The 23,535-nt window shown below is 41.4% G+C and overlaps 1 protein-coding gene across 3 annotated transcripts in view; it reads right to left on the bottom strand.

The window, feature by feature from the left end:
• LOC100119261 overlaps nucleotides 1-23,535 on the bottom strand; it is a 27,370-nt gene extending 3,835 nt beyond the window's left edge. For 2 of the 3 annotated variants that reach the window (XM_008215836.4, XM_016989193.3), the window contains exons 1-4: nucleotides 22,481-23,535; nucleotides 21,851-22,272; nucleotides 906-974; nucleotides 299-387 (exon numbers count right to left, since the gene is read on the bottom strand). In XM_008215836.4, the coding sequence (XP_008214058.1) occupies nucleotides 299-387; nucleotides 906-974; nucleotides 21,851-22,272; nucleotides 22,481-22,639 (739 nt within the window). In that variant the 5' untranslated portion in view covers nucleotides 22,640-23,535. Of the gene's footprint in view, nucleotides 1-298; nucleotides 388-905; nucleotides 975-4,719; nucleotides 4,863-21,850; nucleotides 22,273-22,480 lie in introns of those variants that run through there. The other variant, XR_004344573.1, reaches the window with a different exon arrangement.

Below are 23,535 nucleotides of genomic sequence, written 5' to 3'. Positions count from 1 at the left end.
CTTGCGTTCGATTATACGCGTTGAAAATTGAAACGAATTCTATCACATCGATTCGTGGTTCGATGAAAAATACCCATAGTCGCGCTTAAATCAATCAGCCGAACAATAAACGATAGCGGTCCCGCGGCGAATGAGACTCGAACAGCTTTTACGAGGTTCATTCGCACGTTACACAACGAGAAAGCCCGAGGGCAGCATCATTCGAACGGCGCGAGTATTAGCAACAACATATTGCACGCACGTATACGCGTGCGGATGGCAGATTTATGCGGAGGCATGCGCTGCGGGGCTCACTTACGTTTGTTGCAGCCGAAGCTCAATCGCGTGACCTGCGTCCAGCCCGGGCAGCAGAGGAATCCGGACGGCTGGAGATCCGCGTAAGCCAGCCTGTGGATCAGACAGAGCAGGAGTTAAGCATCGGTCCATATTGCCGACATAAAGGGGAGTAAGGCGGAATGGCAATGATCGATCGCGGGGCACCCGGTTCCTGCTACTCGCAATCGCGTTCATCGATCGCGTTATTTCAGAACGCCAGCGCGGCGCGCACGTGAGTAAGTGCGCGACTCGCGTGGGTGTTCGTAAGCTGCGCTGTATTGCCAAGGCTTTTGAACAATCGGCTTGCGATATGCTGGTCCCTCCGACCGCGGAATCTCTTTATCCGCAGCAACGTGCATCGTGTAGATCTGCCAAGATGACTAATGGGTAATTGCTTTGCGCGGCCGTTCGCCTTGTTTTCAAGGAGATGTTTTTTGAAAAATCAAACTTTCATCACTGCTTGTTGATTGTCGTCGTTCATTACGCGGCCGATTTCAATGACCTTATAAGGAAGTCTGCTGCGGTATAGTTATATGGTCGTAATATTCAAATGAACGGAAGGAATGCGAGATCAAGGTCGTAGTTATTACCTGGGTTGCCGATTCGAGTGGTGGTGAAGTGCGGAACTAGCCTCCGAACCACTCGAACATACCCTCCTTCTGTAAAAAAAAATTTTGATCGATTACAAATATGTGTTGATACAGAAATGTGAAAAAAGTTGATGGAACTGATGGTTAAATTCTCTGGGATTCTAAAATAATTCAAGCAGACAAAAACATCTACTGTTAACATTAAAATCCCTGTTGGATAGTATTAATGTTTTGTTTTCATTCGTGCAGGCAGATAACTAAAAATAAATCACTATAGTCTTAGGATTTCGATTGCCTACATCCTCACCTAAATTATGTTTAACGCAAGTCTATAGATTATTCAATGGGAAAACCAGATTGTGAAGCGAATAGTACAAAACAAGTAATATATTTCGGAGAGATTATAAGTGTCATTCTCAGATGCGATCATTTCTTTTTGTCGATTCGATTTAGACCTTTGGACGATGTCCAAGATTTCGCACTGGAACGTGACTCTTGTAATACAGAGATTTCTCGAGATGACGGCGATATGAGAAAGCCACAATATTTTGAAAGATCTAAACGCTTTCATCCAACAACAGCAAACCATATTCAGAATCAACGAAAATAGCCTCTTATACAGTCGATAGTGTACAAATACGTTAAAAAAGGATATAAATAAATAGTCTTCCTCTTCCCCCTAAATTAGTAACATTCTAAAACCAGCAGCAGCAGCTAAAAATTCGCAAACCAATCATCGCTTTTCCTTGAAAAGCCGTCACTTTTCTATCACATATCGAGTCTTCCCTCAAAGAATATTAAACACGTCTAGCGGTAGCCGGCATCGCAGAAAGTATAATCCGATCCGCTAGATAAGACCTGGCACTTGCGAGGCTGGCCTGTATACACCTACTTTCGACAGAACCACTTCGTCATCGTGACACCCGACGGCAAAATTGTATCTCGTTCGCGCGGCGTGTCGCTGTCGTGTCGGGCCACAACGCGTTAACCGACCATCTCGTCGACGAGTGTACGCGTATACTTAGGCATCTGCGCGCAAAAGTGTCGGGAGCTCGCGAGGTGCGGTGCACGTCAGTGCGCGGACCAAGTGTACTGTGTAAGTGGACGATGCGTCGCGCGGTGTCTGGAGCATGTAGAACTGTCTGTTTTAGAAAATCGGGCTCGGCTCTCTGCTCGTACGTTGCATGAAGGGCTCGTTTATGGACTTGTAATTCTCTCCAGATGGCATGAACGGACATATGCGGCGTTGCGCTAATAAAGCTACGCTGCTTTATTGCACTTACGGGCCACGAAGTGTTATCCATTTTTATTGGCTTGGTTGTGTGAAATCTCAGAAATAAAACTGTACAATACGATAGGTCGGAATTCGCATCGTCTAATTACCGGCTGCTTCTCTGAAAAGCAATGCGCGGTTATTTTTTGTATAAACAGTAAATTAGCAGCCTCGCGAGCGCGCGGCCGGCTTAGATAAGGGCTGCAGTCGTCGTAGCAGCGGAAGCAGCGCCGCGGGCTAACTTGTTTTCTCTCTTTCTCCCGCATCTGCATTCGCGCGCTATCCATCCTGCGCGTGGCAGGTGTAAATTAGCTGTAAGGTCAGTGGGTATACGAGATTAAGCCCTTTGAGCAGAGATCTGCGTAATAAGCGCAAAGAAAAAGGGAGAAGAAAAAGGGAGGCGACTATACGATTCATTATGTCGTCTGTGCCGCGCGAGAACTTGTTTCTATCTCGGACGTGCTTATCTGCCGCGGCTTCCCGCCTCGTTTTTATTCGCGTTGAAGAAGTCGTTCGCGTTTCCGGCAATCCGGTCGTGTTTGTATGTTATACCTACTTTTCTATTAGGAGCTGCGCTGATCTTTATTGCACGATGATTTTTAACTTATTCTATTGTACGAATATTCCAATACTTTGTTCGCTGTATTCTTGATCGCGACATCTACCCTCGTGCTTCGGCGATAAGGTCAAAGTCGTTCTCCGACTTTACTGTCGTTTTTGCGCGCGAGACACACACGCAAAGTGGCGGAGTGGAAAAGAAAGGAAAATTTTCATAATCAAGGAATTTAATTTCACTTCACGGGTAAATGACTCGTAAAGCAGCTAAACTAGAATCTGCGAGCAATCGCATAAAACGGCTGTATAACCCTAATGAAATGCTGAATAAATCGACGGTAAACTCGCCTATCTCAGGTCTCAGCACGGGTTATACGTATACGAAATTATTCACGAAGAACGACTGCTCCTAAAATCACGCTGCGGAGCGCGACGTAAATTATTTCTCGGAGCCCGTGCCCGCGCGTGCACCATTCGTCGCTCTCGAAATAATGTCTCGGCGAATTATCATACTAATTAAAAATAATCGAGTTTTGAAAGCAGAGCGCAAATAATTCACACTTATTATATCGCAGCGCACTACTCTTGGCGTGCGCCCTTAACAATTCACGGAATTCGAATTTGGGTCAGAACAATACTGCCTTCTCTAACGGTCCCCCTGTTTCCGACTGGAACTCGCACGAATAATCAAAGCAAGGCGAATCAAAATGAGAAAACTTTAAAGAGGCAGCGACAAATATCAAGCGCACGAGAGCCTCGTTCGTTAAAACGGATCCAGACGGAAATAGAATCTCGGCCCGAAGTCTCCCGGCGTGCAATAACCCACGCGCGCAGAGAGCCATTCTCCCCATGGTGCTGGTGCATACACATTGTGCCCATAAGCGATGCGCACGGGTCACTGTGATCCGAGCCCTGGCGAATGAATTCCCGAGTGCGGATACGCGCGTATGCCTAATTGTCGAAGATTACCCGGGAGAGATATTGCTGCAGCTGACATCCAAGCCGTGCGCGCTATCCTGTAGTTCATTATTGACTGATTGAAAACTATTAGCCGGGATCGGAATCATTGTCATGCGCTGGCCATCTCGCGCGGGAGAAAAGTCAATAAATCTCAGGGGGTTGCTCGTACGAGCTATGGGAGTCAATGAACGTGGCGCTAGCGGTTGATCAGCGGAGAGAAAGTCCCGGCGGTGATTAGAGCCGGCCGTTGGGTCGACTGGATGGGACTTCTCGGGGGAGTAGTGTTAAAGAGGCACGGGCGATCCAAGTTTGAATTCGAAGCAAACTGGTCTGAGGAGATGGAGTTTTATAGATTGGACAGAATGCAGTGCCTTGCAACAATCTTATAAAGTATTATATTATATTAACAATAAACGAGTGATAAATCTCTATGGTCTTTAAACTGCCACTTGCGGTTCAGACTATATTACGAAAATTAATTTTAAATAAAGTACAATGACTATATGCGAAATATAAGTTGACAGACAGTTCCACTTAAACTGACCACGGTGCGCAGTCCACGCAATTAAACAATTTAATCTCTCACGTCGCGAACAAACATCACAAACAACTAAGGCCAAAATCGCATATGACAAAACCACACCGCTCGCATTGTCCCAGACACATGTGTGTATTCGGTTAACATACGTACGAGTTTGCAGCAGTGAAGCGTTTGGCACATAATCTCGCAAATGTTTCAAAGAGCTCTTGAACTAAGTAATTTTTTGTTCTAAATTATCCATCAAAAGTGAGTTTTGTAAGTTTGATGAACGTGGAACCACCGAGTTCATGATAATCTGAAGGCTAGCGATAATAATGCTGTTAAAGACATCAAGAGCTACGCCTACGCCGGTTAATCAGTTATTACTACAAATAAAGTTCAATATGCATTGGCGTAGAAAAAAATAGTTCCAAGTATATCAGTGTATGCATGACAAACTTTTATATACATATATACTTTCCCTATAAATCCCCCCCAACACTCACTTGTCACGTACGAATCCCCAGAATATACATCAGAGACATAACTTCGAACGAATTCCGGAGTATATCAGCAGGTCACAGGAAATGCAGCTCGACGGTTTTTCGCCTCTCGTACGCGTCCGCTCACGTCGATAAAGCCGCAAGCACTATTATACGGCTCGCGCTGGTGCTTTCGTCATAAAACTCGGAGGGACTCGATAAATCAGCGCTATAAATCAGCGCGCTCTCGGTGTTGTAAGTGAATAAATGAATCTTTCTACAGCAGAGCTTTGTTCGGATGATAATGCGCTTTTGGCATACGCCGATTTCGCGAGATATCGTCTCCGGCGTCGATTAATGGCTCACCTCGCGAAAGCTCCAAAATTATTGCCTGCATGAGTAAATTCCATTGAAATGTCATTTTTGACAGAATTTCGTGAAACATTTTAACAGAATTACATGTAAGTAGTAAAAAAGAAATTATAATACTTATTATGTGTTTACAAAATATTGTTTTATATTTTTTATGTTTATTCATAATTTAGCTTTTTTAAGAAAATCTTCTATTTTACGCCAAATATTAGTCATATGAGTTTTTATGTTGCCTATTAAAAATTGCATTCTTTGTCGAACAGATTTTATTGAAAAATTTAACAATTCAATGGTTTTCGTGGAAATTTCACGTCAAGTAACATTATAACATAAGCTATAAAATAACTTGCAAAATACAAGGCCGATATCAAGCTATACAATAGAATCATTAAATTACGTGTATCACATATATAAACAAGATTGCCATCAATTATTAATAAACAGTTTATGCGTTCATACATTTTCATACAATGGTCGGCAGTACCATTAATCACCATGGAACAAGTCTCAATAAATTAGCTTGTATGAGAAATACCATTATAAAAGGTATTCTTTAAACGTTTTCAAATAAGTTCGAATCACAATTAAGCTTCATAAATAATATGTAAATATGTAATACACACAGAACCCCGTACATTTTTGAATGTAAAAATATCAAATATCTATGCTGCTTTGTGTTAGCATGACAAGTACATGTAATTCACTAAAATTTACAATTCATGGATTATATTTTTGACAACAAAGTGCGATTGGATTTCCTCTCTGGCTTTCATCACTGCATGTATACTGCGTGGCATATCTATTTCCAGAGTGACACTCTTCTCGCGCTACGAACGTATATGCATATGTTACCACTCAAAGCATCAATATGTAGTCAAAGCGCGCCCCCATAAATCAATCAACTAAAGCGTATATTCTTCCACATCCTTGCGCGCCATGTAGCGTCGCTGCAAATCAACCAAGTCGCCGACAAGGTGCGAGAGCGAACGCGGCTTTAAATCTTCTCCTCCGCTCCCGGCGCATCAATACGGCAGTTTTTTTTCGCCACTGCGCTGTATATAGAATGAAGAGATATTCATACCAGCTCGCTCTTTTCTTCGTGCTGGTCTTCCTTTCTTCTTCAAGGTACATTGGCTTTCAGCTTTTCCGTCGCTTGTTCCTCATGTTCCTCGCAGGTTTCTGCAATTTTTTTTTTCGACCTCGTTTCCTCAGACATTACGAGAGGCGGGAAAGCTTTTTCTACGTAGGAGTTATTGTGCAACTTTTCATTTTATGTTTCGTTTGGACCATAATATTTCTTTGTATTAAAGTGTGCTTCGAGCATTCTAGAAATAAATATTGCATCTATCTTAAAACTTATAATCAATTAAAAATTTTAAATACAGTTCAATGCAGTTTGGTATAAATAAAAGATAAAAATATAACGATAAAATTTGTTTTGTGTCCTAGTTCACTCGAGTAAAAGATATAAAGAAAAAACACTGCTTTTAATATCACGAATAATTAATCTTGATGCGGCTCCCCTCGAGTTGCTCATCATCCTACTCCGAAAGTCCGCCCATCAAGTAATGTTCAGCTTCAGTAATCACCCGCGCGTCCTAAAAGCAAACTTTAGCTACGCAATCCAGTTTCCGAGTAAAAAAAGTTAACGCATTCCACACAGGCATGTAGCATTTGATCTCATCTCTTTTCTTTCTTTAACGCACTAGCTTTTGTATCGCCCGTTTCATTGGGGTCAAAGATTCTGAAGTGAGCGGAATCTCCTTTGCAACATGTAAGAAATCGTGGCTGTACAGCGACGGTTTTGTAAAAGATCATTAATAATATATGAGCATGGATCGGATTACGAAGGAGCGTCTCTTTAGTAAGTGCTAATCGTGAAGTTTTGTCAGATAAGAAGTTCTGAAACTTGTGCATTATAATGCCTTAACAGCCGAGAACCACAACTTATATTTATCGAGCTTCTACTTTCGATTGGAGCTGCGCAGTCACAATTACCGCAACGTTAATGCTCTTGACACTCGTGATCCACTGCTCTCTCATCCCTCTCTGGCTCCCCTCATTCCACCGCAAATGGCTTTTTTCGAAGGACCAAAACATTCGCTCTCGACCCAAACGAGGGATGGTATACATTCGAGAGTCATTCCGGAGTATAGAAGATCTCTCTCAGAGACTTGCTGGAAGGTCGTCCCGCACACGTAAGCCAGATCCTATCCTCTTTTCGCATCCTTCTCCCGAAAAAAAGTCAACGTCCGATTAAGCACGAGGCTGCGCCGTACGTGGTAGCCGCGGTGACACCTCATTTCTCCACTTCGACGACGCCACCGTCGGCTTCTTCCCAAAAACACTCATGCGAGAGAGCGTCTTTCAATCTATCTCGAAGCCGCTTAATTGGATTTCAGTCCTTCTTGCAACCGAGAGATAACGAAGCTTTTCATAATGCGCTTTTTCGCTCCTGCGGGGAATAGCGAGGGGAATAGCAAAGTGGAATTTTGGGGCATAAAATGCACGACCTATACTCTCGATTGAATCAGGTCTAGGTCTACTGCGTCGATCTTCGAATATGATTCCCAACAAAGACCGACGTTCGCTATTATATGTACTCATAGCTCGAGTCATAATTTTACGAGCACCCTTACAATTTCGAGAACAATAAGGGAAAATACGCATCGACCGCGTCGTAAATCATGCCAAACTTCCGAAAACAGTCGTATCAAGCCCCGCAAATATATATACGGGCAAACTAATAGTTATAAAGCAACCTTCCATGACGTATTCCGAGAAAGCGTTTCCATTATATCCCCGAATTGGAAAAAGCAACGCGTTTCACATCACAATATTTTCTTCTCCGTAACTGCAAGCTCTCTGCACACAGAGAGAACAGACGAAGCCCGTTCCTTGCCGTATATTTATCTTCGATATATTCCCTCGCATGCGCGTAAAAGTGTCCCCGGCGCGATTGCCTACTCCACCTATATATCCGCGCGCTTGTTCAGTCGCGGGCTTCTACTGGGACAAGTTTTTTAGAACTGCATCGATATACATATACATACACATAACGCGACGATTTTACGCAGTCGTTTAATTTCGTCGCGGTATCGCGATCATGGCAGTTTGATGCAGCTCGTATACGATCGATTTCGCGCACATATGCCTATTCATACGCGGAGAGTTTCGAAAAATATGAATGAGCGATTTACGATATGAGCGGATGGTTAAGGCGAAATACGTCGGTGACCATTAACGCGGAAATTGATTTTTCAGGGGCTATGCATATGCGATAGATATAGTTAAATTATTCGATTCTCGTTAAATTAGTCGATCTTTTTGATCTTGATGATTTGCACGTGAATTTTAGAGTAAGTTTGATAACTATCGTATTTCGTCTAATTTTTTCGTATACGTTTGTAAATTTTTAAACTAGGAAACCGCGTTATTGCATCAATGGCTTTCCAGGCTAACCGCACGTCGACCTTTTTACCCGCATTTATTATTGCAATCGCAGGGCGAAATTTCTTTTCTGTTGGGATGGTTTCGAACGTAAAGTCATTGAGAAGTTCTCGAAAAAAAACGCGTATAATTTTAAACTAAAATTTGAATACTTTTTCTCCTAATAAAACTCAAGTTCAATGAACAAAAACATCCTCCATGCATAAATATAGAACTTCTCGAGGGAAGCCTAACTACCAAAGCAATCAGCATCGTATTTTTCTTTCGTCAGCCTCGCGACTGTGCCTTCCCGAGCGTATAATTCTTTCCCCCTTCGCTCCTCGTCTCGGCCATCTCCTGAGACAGTTTCAATCCTCGAGGCTGCTGCGCGCGCGCGTGAAACTTTCTCAGAGTATCTCGACTTGCTCGCCGCGGAGGCTCCGCAAAGTGTCGAAATTATAAAATTGCTTGATGACAGGTTGGCGGAGCCAATTGTGGCTGCAGCTTCCAGCACGGGACCAGTCAATTACGCGCCTTCTCCACTCTTGATGTCAATGCGTTATAAGATGCTTCGCCTGCGGAATCAAGGTGGATTCACTGATTTTTGTCTTCTACTGCATTTCTCGATGCATCTCGTAGGAGTTTTCTTGAATTCTAGTTTTATGAAATTAAAGCGTACAAGTTTTTTATAAAAATTGAGGCTATGATAATGATAATCTGTATTATGCTGGATGTCGTTTATGCGGGATACCCACACAATTATTATTGAGAAAAAGTGCGGTCGAGATAAAAATACGTTGGTCCATACTTATTGCGAATAATTAAATTGATCGTAGATTTTGAGCGAATTAATATCATAAAATGAACTTCGCGAGTCGATGGCAAAATCATAAAGCAAACTCGATCTCGACAAGACTTCTTAATTGCTATGTCCATCAAGAAACAAAGCAACATGAAAATCCCCTCGTTAACTCTCTTTCCATACATATATAATCTCTCTTGAATCCTCGTCTTCTTAATTGCACTAACCATCTACAAGTTGAAACAATAAAAAGAAGCCGCCCATGCCGCCTTGGCGGTATAAAAGGCGGAATCGTCGCCTTAAATCTCGGAGAATATTAAAACCGCTGAAACGCATTGTTTCGCCGCGCGCGCCAGAGCGCATTTAATATAAAAGGCACGAACTCGTTTCAAAGAAAAGGGGGTATAATAACGAAAGTAAGAGCGAGAGAGGAAAATCAGCGGGTTCTTGGTTCTTGTATATGTCCATACGTGGAATCGCGTTGACCCTCGGCGTGGCGACTGGCTGGCCTATGCTGAGCGCTTCGTTTCTTCTCTCTTCCGTGCCGCGCACTGCCTTTTGTGCATACCACACAAACCACTTTGGGAGTGAGGTGGCGCAGGAGAGTGAAGGAGTGAATGTGAGGTGAAGAAATCGAATAACGCGGAACTTGATGTTTCGGAGTGGTCGTTTTATTTGTCGTTGATTTGTGTGACAATATCTGGAGGTGATGCGACTCGTGTCGTGGCTCCAGTTGAACTGTTTCTGGTCGGCTCCAGCGTCGACCGTCGAAGGTCTCGATCGTTCCGCCTCCTGTACCGATCGCCGATCGGATTGGCAGGGACAGAGCACGCGCGGTTCGGATAGCGCGTCGGTGACGAGGGCAGCTGGCCCAAACGGCCGGCCGTTTACTGTTTTATTACGCCAGGGATTACCCGCGCCGGCGAGCTTTAGCCGCCCGCGTCGAGGTGCGGATGACCGCAATAAAAGGGTTCGAGCGCGCGCCCGAGTGTTTTACTAGCTCCTCGATGTGGAGGACTTAATTGTCCAAATTCGCTCGGCCGGGCCGGAAAAACCGAGTTCTAATCCGAACCGCGCCGTTCGAGGCACGAACGCTGGAGTCTTCACGTGCGCGTGCGCGTGAGGTTTGTATATGTGTGCGCGCGTGTGTGAGTGCGAGTGTGTGTGTGCGAGTGGGTGCTGTGTGGCCAGTACACCACCGTTTTAGTTAATTTTCTGCACCTGCTGCTTTACGGTTTACTTCATACTCGACTTTGCTAATTCGAAGAAAACATAAATTTTGCTCCAACGCTGTGCGGTAACGTACCATTACTGTCAGGATCTAAAAATAGCTCTCGTGCAGGTTGTATAATATATCTAGGAAGTTGTTGACAATCGTTGCTATTTCGTATTTTCCATACGATTGCGAGCAATAATCGCAAAAATTATTAACATTTAAAATTCTTAATGTGGGTTAAAAACTTCAACCTGATAAATAGTTTATCTAAAGCTGATTGCACTGCTCAAAATTAACGATCAGGTGCAAATTCTCATCAGTCTTCACCTTCTACTGGTTAAAATATTTAGCGCTATTGGGAGGTTAAACTTGGTTGAAGGTTAATAACGATGGCGGCCAGAAAGTCTCCGAAATATACAGGGCTTTTATATGGAGCTTCATTAAGAAATGTAGAAATATAAACTTTTACACGATAAAAAATCTTGTCAGTGTCCTTACACACTCCGTGTGAATAGAGAGAGGCTACACCGTCATCAAAAAACATGACAGAAGGCCAGAACGTTATAAATTCTGGCATGATTAACATGTGTGGTGCTCCGTAAAAGCTCTAGAAAAAATTGAGCTATATTCATTAGTTTCACAAACAAGTTCTTCGAAATCTAAGCCTTATCTGGTCACAGGGATATTGTTACTAAAATGACAACGATAAAAATTACGTAGAAGTAGTAGTTGAAAAAAGGACTGTTCGTACTCTTGCTCAGATACACAAAATAAATTTTTTTAAGTCAATTTGTACTAAATATCATTCCTTTACTGAGTACTGAGTAAAAACTCAATGACAGTTTTTGCATTTTAGAATTATAGTCCTTGAGGAACTAATTAGTGCAGCAGACTCTTTTTTCAGTAAGTTTTCTGTATTCGGTACAAAAATACATTTCGCCCTAGATAATAGTCAACTCTAGAAGTTGATTTAATGAGTTCACATACAATTTACAATAATTGTCATTTAAAAATTGACTAAAAATACTGAACTCCCATATGCCACCAATGTAAACCGAGACTTTGTTGACGCCATGTTTTTTAATTCCCGAAACTGCCGCTAGTATCGCATTGCAACTTTAAACTCCCAATAGAAATATTTTCCGCGAGGCCCAACATCCGTACATTATCTTAACGCTCTAAAAAGCGGACACCGCTCGCGCATTCGACACTTCATCATTCCGTAAACTCGTGTAAAATCTGCACCAAAAGTGCGCCGTTATTTGCAGGCTATGCAAAGATGCACGTGCTTTATCGAAGGTGAGCAGGCAGCTGCTATACGGTGCAGCTGTTTTCAATGCACCCGAGAATGGAACAGCACTTTAACGGATTTTCGTTGAGTGCATGAGCTGTACACTTTTATTTTAATGCGAATGCGATGCGAAGGCATGCCAGAATCGTTGGATGCACCTATTGTAACACATCGAATAAAGCCCCGCGCTGCTCGCGAAAAATATTTTCACGGAAAAGACTAAGCGGTATTATCGCAAGAAGGATGTTTTGTCGTTTAATCATTAGCCAAATGTAAATGACCACGTATATTTTGGAGTGATGGAATGCGAAGATCGGATTTCAATAAAATTTCGATGAGTCGCTCCAGTATTTGCTGTCACTTTGTAGTCACATTTTGTAGTCACTCCAGTATTTGCATACAAAAGGATAATAAATCAGTTTATTACGATTTCCAAAATAAAAGTAAAGATTTTCAACGGTACTCTTTACTTAGAATTAAATATGTACTGCGATCCCAAAACTCATATGAATTAATGCTTGACACCTTTGAGGACTCCCATTAATATTCATAAAGGCGGCATATACATATATGCTGTTCTTGGCACACAATTAAATTTAACGAATACACCTGTATCGCTAGCGCGCGTATACCGCACAGCGCTATAGTTCATCTCCAACCACTGGATGGACACAATGCTAACTAAGCACTGCGCGTCAGAACATCCAATGTGAATAATATACCCAAACGAAGTCCATCACAAAAAGTGATGAACTTCGTTGTGAAAAACATTTAATTGTATCATAATTTAAATAATTAACATTATAATTATTATAACAGTATAATTAATCACTACTAATATTTTTTTTAATAATTCGTCAGTGTACACCTTACATTACTATTGAGAGCGTTATTTTCTATAACTTATCAGCATATATTGCTATGTCGCCATTGAACATTATCGTGAATAATTTATCAGGAATCTCTGATCTTAAACTATAGGTTTAGTTTTCGGCGTACGTTTCGAGGAGCTAGAGTTTTGGGTTGTTCGATTGTCCGCTTTGAGCCTTTTTTAACAGTACTTGCTTGGCAAAACAGGTCACATTCGTCCTGGTAAATATTTTGTTGTTACTGCTGCTACGGAGGTGGTAACAGTTCAATTTATGACATCTAACTGCATATTTGGTTCAGGCGCCTTCTTATTCTTATTTTTCTGCGATTTTGTGTAGGTAACGGTGTTTTCATAGTCATTCTATCCTGTAAATTTGTTACCAAACTTGAAACTGAGCTAGTCGATGCAACGTTAGTTTTAGAACTCATTTTGGAGGTGTTTATTGGTGATGCTCCAACAAAAACCAAAAGTTAACTAATTACAGTTGTGTCGTACACAGCCGTATTTATACCTATGGTGAGGGAGAGGGTGTCATTTTATGGGTGGAGTGTCATTTTTTATGCATAAAATACGACTCAATAAGGCATACGTGTGCGTAAAAAATTCGTATTCTGTACTGATAAGGTGACCTTTGCTTATCACTATTAGTTTACAATGTATAAATATCGACTTCTGGAATGAATGTTTTTTATATCTGCCACTACCTACAGATAAAGACTTTATCGAGTCGTATATAAGGCGGATTCGCGGTAAGCTTTTGTTACAGTTGTCGTTTAAATACAGAAGAACACAGTAAATTTGTTTAACAGCCAAAATGAAGTACTCGCTCTTTATTCTTTTACTAATAGCAGTTCTACTTGCCGAATGTAAGTTTTATTTTTAATTAATTGTGTTCTACCCTACTGAAAAATCTCAAGTGAGATCTCAGTCAAGTCTTCATCTCAAATAAGTTCAAAAAACAATGTTTCGAGTTGCTTTAGTCAGTTTATAGATTTTTAAAATGTTAACCCGTGAGATTCTCACCTGAGTTTCTCACCAGAGATTCTCATGCGATTTAAAAAAAATTTAAATATTGCTTCAAATGCTTTAAAACGTGTATTTTTGAACTTATTTGGGGGGTTTTAATACCTAGATGGTGAATTTTAATTATAATACAAACTGAATTATAGTAATTTAAGAAATTTTAGTAATCCGCAGGGCAGAATCTCAGGTGAGATTTTGGCCAGAGATCTCCCCTGAGATTCTTTAGTAGGATGTAAAATAATGATTACTATATCAATAATGTCTAGTAAAATTACATAAAAAATCGATCTAATTATAGCCGTCTACGGATGTACTGAGTGGCAAAAGTTCAAATGCGCAGGCAAATGTGTTTTCTCCAAATTTTGGCATTGTTATCAACGGGGCGATGACTACGACTGCGAATGCACTCCAATAAGTTAATGTAAAAACTTGATAATTCTGCGAATGAATAGAATGCTAAAGCTAGATTTTAGATAATCAAACTGATGCATGTATAAGTGAAATGATTTAATAAATGCAATATTGCTTACTTCTTTTTACTACTTTAACTCGAAGATCAAAATACTTGCAGGGTCTCCAAGTCATTTCTTCCTTTAATCGTCGAGTTCGATCATATCCTCTAAATAAAAAAATATTTTATATTCAAATATATAGTAATTGTAAAATTAGAAAGTGGCCAACTAAAAATCCGCAGGAAGCTGCCACTACAAAATTGGAAAAAAAATCGCTTCTGCAATATGACATTCTCGAAGCCGCGGTTGGTACATAATTGTAAGTTTTTGTTATACTGTACATACATTATATATTAACAATTTTAATAAATACAATTTTCACACCAGTCTCCTGATGAGGGCGGCATTGTCCGTCGAAACGTTGAGAAAAGAAGAGGAAATGTTATAGAAGTTTTTTATCCTTTTCGCCACACAACCTGCCTCGGGAAGACTGATACAGCCAAATCAATATTTTGATCACCACCGAGGAATATTATCAGATAGAGAAAAAACCATTTTCTCTACAAATATTATTGTTAATATCGATTGATTTGTTTACTAAGATAGCATGGCTTAATGGAATAAAAGTTTATCATTTGGTTCGCTCAAGTGAAATGAACTGCATGCGTATCATATGGAATAGGACTATATATCAAACATAATAAATTAAAGTATCATTAATTATATCGAACTGATTTATTAGCTGGAGACGATGCTAACCTTTTAACATCACATTAGCGTATCTCTACCTTTGCCAGAATTTTCAGCAGATTCTGTACAGAAACCCTCATCTGACACAAATGTTTCTGGATCGAATCTGGGTAAAACTATCTGGGCAGACGTTACTGTGAATTGACTGCGCAGCCAGAAATTATGGCGTATTGTCTACCAAGGTAGTAGCAATAGAAGTGAAGGCTCCAGGAAATTGAAATATACACAAGTTGACTCTAGTTTCAAAAATACTACCAACATCGAACTTTAAATGCAGTTAACGTTATAGTAGCTTTTTCCAAGAGTTTTTCTTTTCGTATTATCCTGGACTTTATTACTATATATAACTTAATTATATTATTCACTCGTGCTTACTAAAGTTCTAGATTAGAGCAGCGTTGACAAGCTCAGTCCGCGTTTTTTCTGCTTTGAAACGAGCTCATAGCGTTTTACGAGATGCATATCGTCGTAAAGAGAAGAGGGCAGCGTTACGAGCTTGTACGACAAGTGTAAGCACCACTATTACATCCGCTTTGCGATCTTGACATTAGCTTTTTTTCCCCGACTTTTCCGTTAGATGTTATTTTATTTAGAGCACTCACCATGTAATTTGCCAGTGTGAATAAACTTATAGTTGCCATCGGGGCACTACCGCACCCCTTGACTCTAGCCAAAATTTATTTGTAATTTTTTAATAAACTGTTTTCTTATTACTATTAAAATTTTTAGTTCAATTATGGTAAAAGAGCAATATGAAAACTGCATCGTGGACTTGCAGACTTGCAAGTTGGAGATTTGACGTTTACATTATGAGCCTTATTAGTGACAAGCTAGATCTAATGCGGGCTTCGCGTGCTCAATTTTTTTGAGGTTAGAAGTTCAAAATCGCCTCTTTGTTAAGAGAGGATTGCGACGTTTTAGATGCCCGTGTGCAATTAATTAATGCGATATACTAGGAGCGATAGCTCAGCAAACGTACTACCAAAGCCCTTGTAGAGATGGAGGCATATTATTATAATTATTTAATTTTATTGCTCAAATTTTAGTCTCCAATATTATACAGAAATTTACATATTTTTACAAATTTTTCTTTTTGTACACATTTTTTTTCTAAACTTTCATCCCTTTCCGCCCGTTTATCTTTTTAGTCCTTTTTCTTCCTTTTCGCCACTCTCTTTGTCCCTTCACTTTTCTGCTCTCACCTTTCAAATTCTGCCCCCCCCCCCTCTATTTATTCCAACTAGGGGTTTTCATCATAAAGTCCCTAGGGGCTTTTACGCGCTATTTTTAAATCTCTCTGACTTCTGCTCAACCTTTTGGTTTGTTTTCTTCTTTATTTTCGTACACTACATTTCCTATTTTTTTTTCTTCTATATTATTCTGCTTCAATTTCCTACCTGCAGACTTCTTGCCATTACACCCCTGCTATATTCATTTTCTTGAATTTCTCTGGGATAGAGATGTATGTTTATATTTATTTTTATGAAATCAGTGAATTTTTAAAAATAAAATAAACTCGAAGTCTAAGCAATACTTGTCGCTTCTGAGACCTCGAAAGCTGCCTGTCGACTGCTACTGGAGAAAAACTTCAACAGCTCGCAAATCATATCGTTTCATAAATTACCATTATTATTTATGAAATTGCTGGAGATGATTCTTAAATATCATCCATCAGGCTTAGATTAAAATATTAGATGAAGCAATAAAAAAATTTTATTTCCTGGATTCCTCCACACGTTTCCTCCATAAAGCGCAAAAAAGATAGAAACACGACGATAGCTAAGAGCTGTAGCGGGAGAAACATCCAGCAGAAATACCACTCGTTTGCCCAATCCATCTCTCAGCTGTACTTCCCTAATCCATTATTCGTCTCGTTCTAGCTCATCGGAACTCATCGAGCCGCACCGCTATGTATAGGCACTGCCGCCGACGCAGTCGGGTAATTGGAATTTTCAACATTACTCTCACTCCATCCACGACTGCTAAAGAAATATACCTTCCTTCGAGCTTTTTGATACATCTGCGTGACAAATCCCGGGATCAGCTGGGATGGTTCGTATTACTTTTTGTATAGCGGGAGATGAAGGAGATAATGAACTTGTCCGTTGGTGTTAAGACGAATTGAAGATTTTTACACGCGTCCGTGGCTCGTTTATTCGATTAGTGAAGTTTAAAATTTAAGAAAGCGTGCGAGGTTATGCAACGACGTGAATGGCTTGATATTTGACCTACGGTGACCCCCTTTGACCTTTGGATAGTATTTCATGTTAATTTGCAGAAAGAAAAGATGATTACGAGTCTGTAGAATCGTTACTGCGATTATGGTGATTACGAAGTTGTATCATGGTGTCTTGCAGGATCCGACTCATACTACTTTGCACGACTGGATGCTAGAGGAATGTCTACTATTATTCAGCCAAGCTAAACACTATTTTCACACAGTGTTATGCGTGTGTTATTCATACCGAAATATAATAAAATACAATTCGAAGTTGAAATCACGCGAGAAACGACTGGCCTCCTATCTGCACGTACAAGTCGCAAAAAAATCCAGTTTAACAAAACAAACCTATTTGCATTCAAGCTCTGCACAGATGCGCAAATCCAATTTAGGCACACGCGCAATCTGCATTGCGTCGAAGGTATACCTATGTAATAATACGTATATCACCCCAGTAGACAACCGACGCATGCATGTAAATAACGCATTTACGTGCGCGCACGAGGTTCGAAAAAACGAAGACTCACGCGTACACGCGGAAAATTACGAAACTTGCGCGCCGCATCGTCTCCGCCCATGTAGCAGAGAAACGTGCAACAGACATAGTAAAATCCTTTCATCTGCGCTCTACCGCACCGGTACGCAAAAATTATTTCTCCTCGGCAGCATAATACTCCGACGACTCGCTATAATGTATTAATACCAAAACAAGCAGGTGGGGCGCGCGGGGGGTGGTGCAAACTCCGCAGCTCGCTCAATTTGTTTCTCCTTACTTCGAGTCCGTCGCTCTATTACCTCACCGAGGTGAAATATATATATATATATATATATATATATATATATATATATATATATATATATATATATATATATATACTCTTCTCTACGTCAGTTTTCTCTTCCGAGTAGAGAGCCGAGTCAAGTCTAGTCGCGCGCATGTACTCGCGGTATACCTATAGAGCCTCGTTGTTTCTTCGCGATACGTACAGTCCGTCTCATTCCACTCTCGCGCCTAAGCAATACCCGATATATAGATATAGAGCGAATGCTATGAGTCCGGCTCTTTGTGAACGAGGCGAAGTTGGTCGCGCGGAGTGAGAGGAACAGGCGCACAGTGCGCAGTGAGAGCGAGAGAGAGAGAGAGAGAGAGAGAGAGTCTGCACGGGAGGTGGAAAGTGCTACTTATGGCTGTTTAGGAGCTGCACTTAGAGTCCCTCCGTCCTCGGTCCATTACCGCTCAAGCCCGAGACGCATGGCACTTCGCGAATATATGTACATCCTTTGTCTCTCTATCGCGAGGAGATCGTTTTCACTGATTTGGCTTCAGTAAAATTTAATATGTAACATAGTAAAAATTGTTATCTCTAATGGTATAAAGGAATTCTTTTCGGCGTGTCAGATTTTGAGGTCATATGTCTTCTTAAACCTAATTTATGATAATCGAAGTTTAAAATCAATTATTTTACGTAGTTTATAATCAATTATATGCTAATAACGAACCATTATTTACTTTTTTGCTGCTATTATTTATCAATTCTCAGTTTTATTATTATTATTAATGTTAACCCATAAGTAAGAGTGATTAATACATCAGATCTGAAATGTGGTACTTAACAGGCCTGTAGGTAAGTAGTAAGCGCACTCAACTGCCATCCCAGAGATCCAGGTTCGATTCCCGTCACCGACGAAAAAAAAAATTAATTTCTTCATTTATTTATTCTATTATACAAATACTTGACTAAAATATTCATAAATAATAAAAATAATAAGCGGAAATAGGGGTGAAAATTAAAATTTTCAAAATATTTCATGAGCCTTAAAAATTATTATGTCACATAGTAAAATTTATTATAATGCAAGTATATCCCGCCGTTACTATGTTATTATAGTAATTTTTCCTGAACATATAACAACTTTTATTAGATTATTTTTCTCAGTGTATACGCTTGTATAAGCACCTCCGCATTTAACTTGCGCGGAAGGAGTTCGCGCTTTCGCAGGAAAGAACATCTGTGGCCGTGCACAGTTATGTATATTTAGATTTCCAGCAAGTACGCAGGCGATCCAAAAAGGATAACTGTCGCGTTTACGCGTGCTTTCAGCGCGAGCCTTCCGCGCGCTCTCGAGGGTTGAACGCCCGAGACTGGAAGCTTTCACGTATTTATGTACATAACGCGCGAGTCCGCATCAACGAGTACGACCATTGAAATTGTGCGAATTTCCAACTATTTTTAGACCTTTTGTTTCGATTTGTTTTCTTCCGGAAGGAATACATTTGAGATGGTGTCTCTGAACGTACACTACTCGAGAATACTCTCAGAAGTAATTTTAGCGATATCGCGTGAAACATTCTGTCCAGACAAATGGCCATACAAATTTAACCGCGAAAAAGTTGATTATTATATTCCCGTCGTTTACTTATGGCTTGCAGTATTTTTTTATTTATTTTGAGAATTTATTACAAAGAAGCATTTTAAATAAGCTGGACAAAGTGCGAAACATTTCTTCGTCTCTTGTTCTTAAACTTGCAGATTCACTGCATGCTTAAACAAGAAACTCAAGCATTGCCCGAGAAAGAAAGCTCGAGTGCTGGTTACTAGGATGCATTTTAAGAATGGCAGAGCCAAATGAAATGTTGCAGCATCATTTCTTTTGGCTTTCTGCCCAAATATATTGTAAACACCGAAGGCAAAAAATTGTCTCTCGTTGACAATTTTTCAAGCTGAACCAGTTACATTCACCCGATAACGATGAACTTTTTATGTTTCAAAAACTTATTGTAGATTATTAATTTTTTTTTTATTTATTTAGGCGTACCCAGGCCTATAGATATTTACACGGCCGTTAGATTATTAATTATCAACGTCAAACGTAATAAATAAGCAGAAGTTATCATTTCTTGTAATGCTGGAATTATAGTAATTGATGACGCTTCAAAATTATTATTCAAACATCAAAAAGCTGTAAATCATTTACATAAGAACGAGTATAAAGGTAGAAAAAAATATTAATATTGCGTAAACTGTAATGAATTGAACGAGCATTAAAAAATTGATTCAATAAATCGTTCCGAAAATTGATATACCACTACTTCGAATAAAATCAGCTATACCATTACATTCACTCTCCTCATAATTTCCATTTTCCACGAAATCTTGATACGTTATACACCGCGAAGAAATATGTCTTTATAGACAAGCTAGATAACGGTTAATAACATAAATACTCACGACGCGCGGCTGCGATTTGACTATAATGCCATTGCATTATATCCAATATACAGCACGCGATGGGACGCCGTCAGAAATTGTCTCCCTTTCGTAATATCATCTCACGGCGTCCCTGATGTATACACACTTACGTCCGCGTTAAACCCGAGTCTCTTTATACAGCTATCCGTACATATATTTACAACTATCGATCGACTCGAGAGGCTCGCGTCAGGGCGTACAAAAAAAAAGAAACGATCAGGACGCGACAATCTCGCGGAATCGCTTGGAGCGCGCAGCAGCGAGTTAGAGATGCGGGTATATCAGGTGCAATCGGTGAAGGCTTGCGCGATTCTTTATCGACGCGCAGTATTATATAGGAGCAGGAGCAGGGAATACAGCCGGAAAGCCTCGGAGCTATATGGATGCGGGCGAGAAATTACGCGGTTGCGGCCTGTCGTATGCGCTTAATCTGTGAACGATAAAGTGCCTGGACAGTATTAGGGAGACAGGCTTGTAAACTTTTTGGTCAAGTGTCTCGGATTCTATACAGACGGCAGAATAATTTAAAACTATAATCGTGCTGGTGAAATGCAAACGTTTCCTACCACGCGAATTCCAAAACAGTTTGAAACACTACCGTGCAATTTTGCGCGCACTCGGTGTGCTCGTACAATGATCAGAGTCTGGTCCTCGGGCGATGCGTCATCAATCCGCACGTTCACCGTCGAAGCGGAGCAGTCCGCCAAAAGACAGGTTTTGCGGAGACTTTTTATCTCGTTTACGCTCGCCGATCCGGGTAACCCGATCGCCAGCGGCAGCCAGCGAAATTGCACATTCGGCCCGCCAAATCGTAACGCGAGAGCTCCGCTGTATGCACACGCGAGTTCGTGCGGTTTTTCATGTTAGCGATCTCATCTGCGGAGTTGTCCGCTGTGTCACGAGTTTACAATTAATCACTCGATTCTATAACGATGTTTATTCGAGTTGGGCCCCATATGACATGTGAATTATAATTATAAGCGACTAAATTTCTATGGGATACTGCTTTGGAATATGAAATCATATATTTAACATGAATGGCCACTGACGATCCCTCGAAATAAGCCACATTCTATAGACCAAAGTTTTTCCTTCTCGCGTCCTCCCTCGATTTTTCTGCGAGGGTTGCACTCGCGCATTATTATGAGAGCTGCCATGCCTCGTTTGGCAGCAGTCTCATGAAAATAAAATCGATTAGTAAGTTTGCCGCGCGGCGGTGCAGTGCGGAAAGACCGGTTTTGCATTAAATGCGCCCAGCGCGTGCAATGGATGTTTTCAATTGAAACGTTGATTAAGAAATGTGGGGAGCTCTCAACGTAAATTAAATCGAAATGATCGTTAGCGTCGAGAAACGCAGCCGTGTCACTCGATTTTTGCTTATCATATAGCAGGAGCTTTGATTTATCCATAAATTTAGATTTATTCTGCACTGCTGACGAAATTCATCGACGCGGTAAATTTGAAAATTCACACTTACCCAGGCTGAAACAGGCTGAAAGTGGTGGCCGGCGTGCTGCCGAAATTGTAACTGGGGTAAATCGGCGCGTAATTATCTCTGTGGGTATCACGATGAACGACGGTACCGAATATGACACTCCTGCTAGCAACGGGCTCCACAGAGGGCGACAAGACAGCGCTCAGCCTCTGTTCTCGTAGTCTCGGGTACGATCTAACGTTGTTTCTCGACGACGTTGTCGACGTGCTCAACGTCGTCGTTCTCGCTGTCGTCGTCGACGTTGCCGAGGTACTTGTTAAGTATGAGCGACTGCTAGTGCCGAGAGTACGGTAGCCCAGAAGACGCGATTCTCGTCGCAGGAAGGACTCGTGGTTGTGCCGACTATGAGGATGCTGGGCCGTGTGGGAGTTGTGACGAGCAGACCAGTTCACTGGACTCGCATTCTGAAATTCACAAGAAATATCTTTTAGAACAGACTTTATTTTTTATGCTCCCGGAAAACATAAATCCATCTAGCATGAACTTGTGATTCTACGCCCACGCGATACCCTGAGTTTATCAGGGCCCGAATGACTTTATTTGAATTGTACTGGTGTTCATAAGCAGCAACGATGTAGTTATTGAACATGATGAAAGCTTCAAATAAATTACCCGGTGGTGATGAGAATATCCGTGGTGCTGGTGATTCTGATGACTCTGGTGATGACTCGCTTGAAGCGCATCGCTCGTCGTTCCATTCGCATAAAGCGGCAGAAAGAGGAGCAACAAGCACACCCAATTAAGCGAAGCCATGACTCCGTTTTTGCGCATTTTTTCTTGCACACTGTACACCGCGTGTCACATTTTTTTTTAACTCTTTACTGTCCTTCAGCGTCTCTTTGTGCACGTGGGTCTTGTTACACAGCACGGCTCGCAGAGTGTCGTTGACCCGGCTTGTTTACTTTTTGCACTGTTCCGTTTTCTCGAGGTTTCAGTGAGTTTTTTAAAACTCGCGACTCGGCTTACTGTCTACCAGATCTTTTCGATCTCGAAATGAGCTTGATAATCAAAAACATCCTCTTAACGCCGAACCCGCGAAAACAATACAAATCACAGTGAGCAGCTCTCGGCGGCGGCTACCGCGCACAGATTCCACGAGCCGGCTTGTCTCGCACTTGCGCACGCAAGGTGAATCCCTATGGTACAGCGAGCTCTCGGAGAACGCGCGTCAGGCCGCAGCGCTCTTACACTGCACCGCGAGGTAGGTATGGAGAGACTGACTACACGCTCCGCGGAATGCAGCGAGATCGAGCAACTCGTCGTCGCGGACTCCACGTGCTTGAGTAGTTCGCCAATCTTTCTCTCTCGCGCTCTTTCTCTCTCTCTCTCTCTCTCTCTCTCTCTCTCTCTCTCTCTCTCTCTCTCACTCTTTCCTTTCCGCCCCACTACCCAGCTTCCCTCGCTCGTGCTCTCTGTCTTTGTTCTCGACTCGGCGCGCGTTTTCTCTATATCCTATGCCTCTCTTACTTTATATATGTATACGTGCGATCGCGAACTCTCCCTTCTCCCGGCGCTTCTTATGAGCATCCTCGGCCGCGCGCTCGTCTCTTCCTCTGCTTCTTCTCGCGAGATTCCTTGCTACCACTGTCGCCGCAGCCACTGCAGCTGCAGCTGCACTGTCTCTTGTTCCGCGCACTCTCCGTCTCCCTCTCTCGCATCTTCCTCTT

This window comes from Nasonia vitripennis, chromosome 2, assembly GCF_009193385.2.
Source record: "Nasonia vitripennis strain AsymCx chromosome 2, Nvit_psr_1.1, whole genome shotgun sequence".
In the NCBI taxonomy this organism is placed as follows: Eukaryota; Metazoa; Arthropoda; class Insecta; order Hymenoptera; family Pteromalidae; genus Nasonia; species Nasonia vitripennis.
Note: the sequence above shows the minus strand (reverse complement) of the source record. Positions and strands in the feature narration are given on the sequence as shown.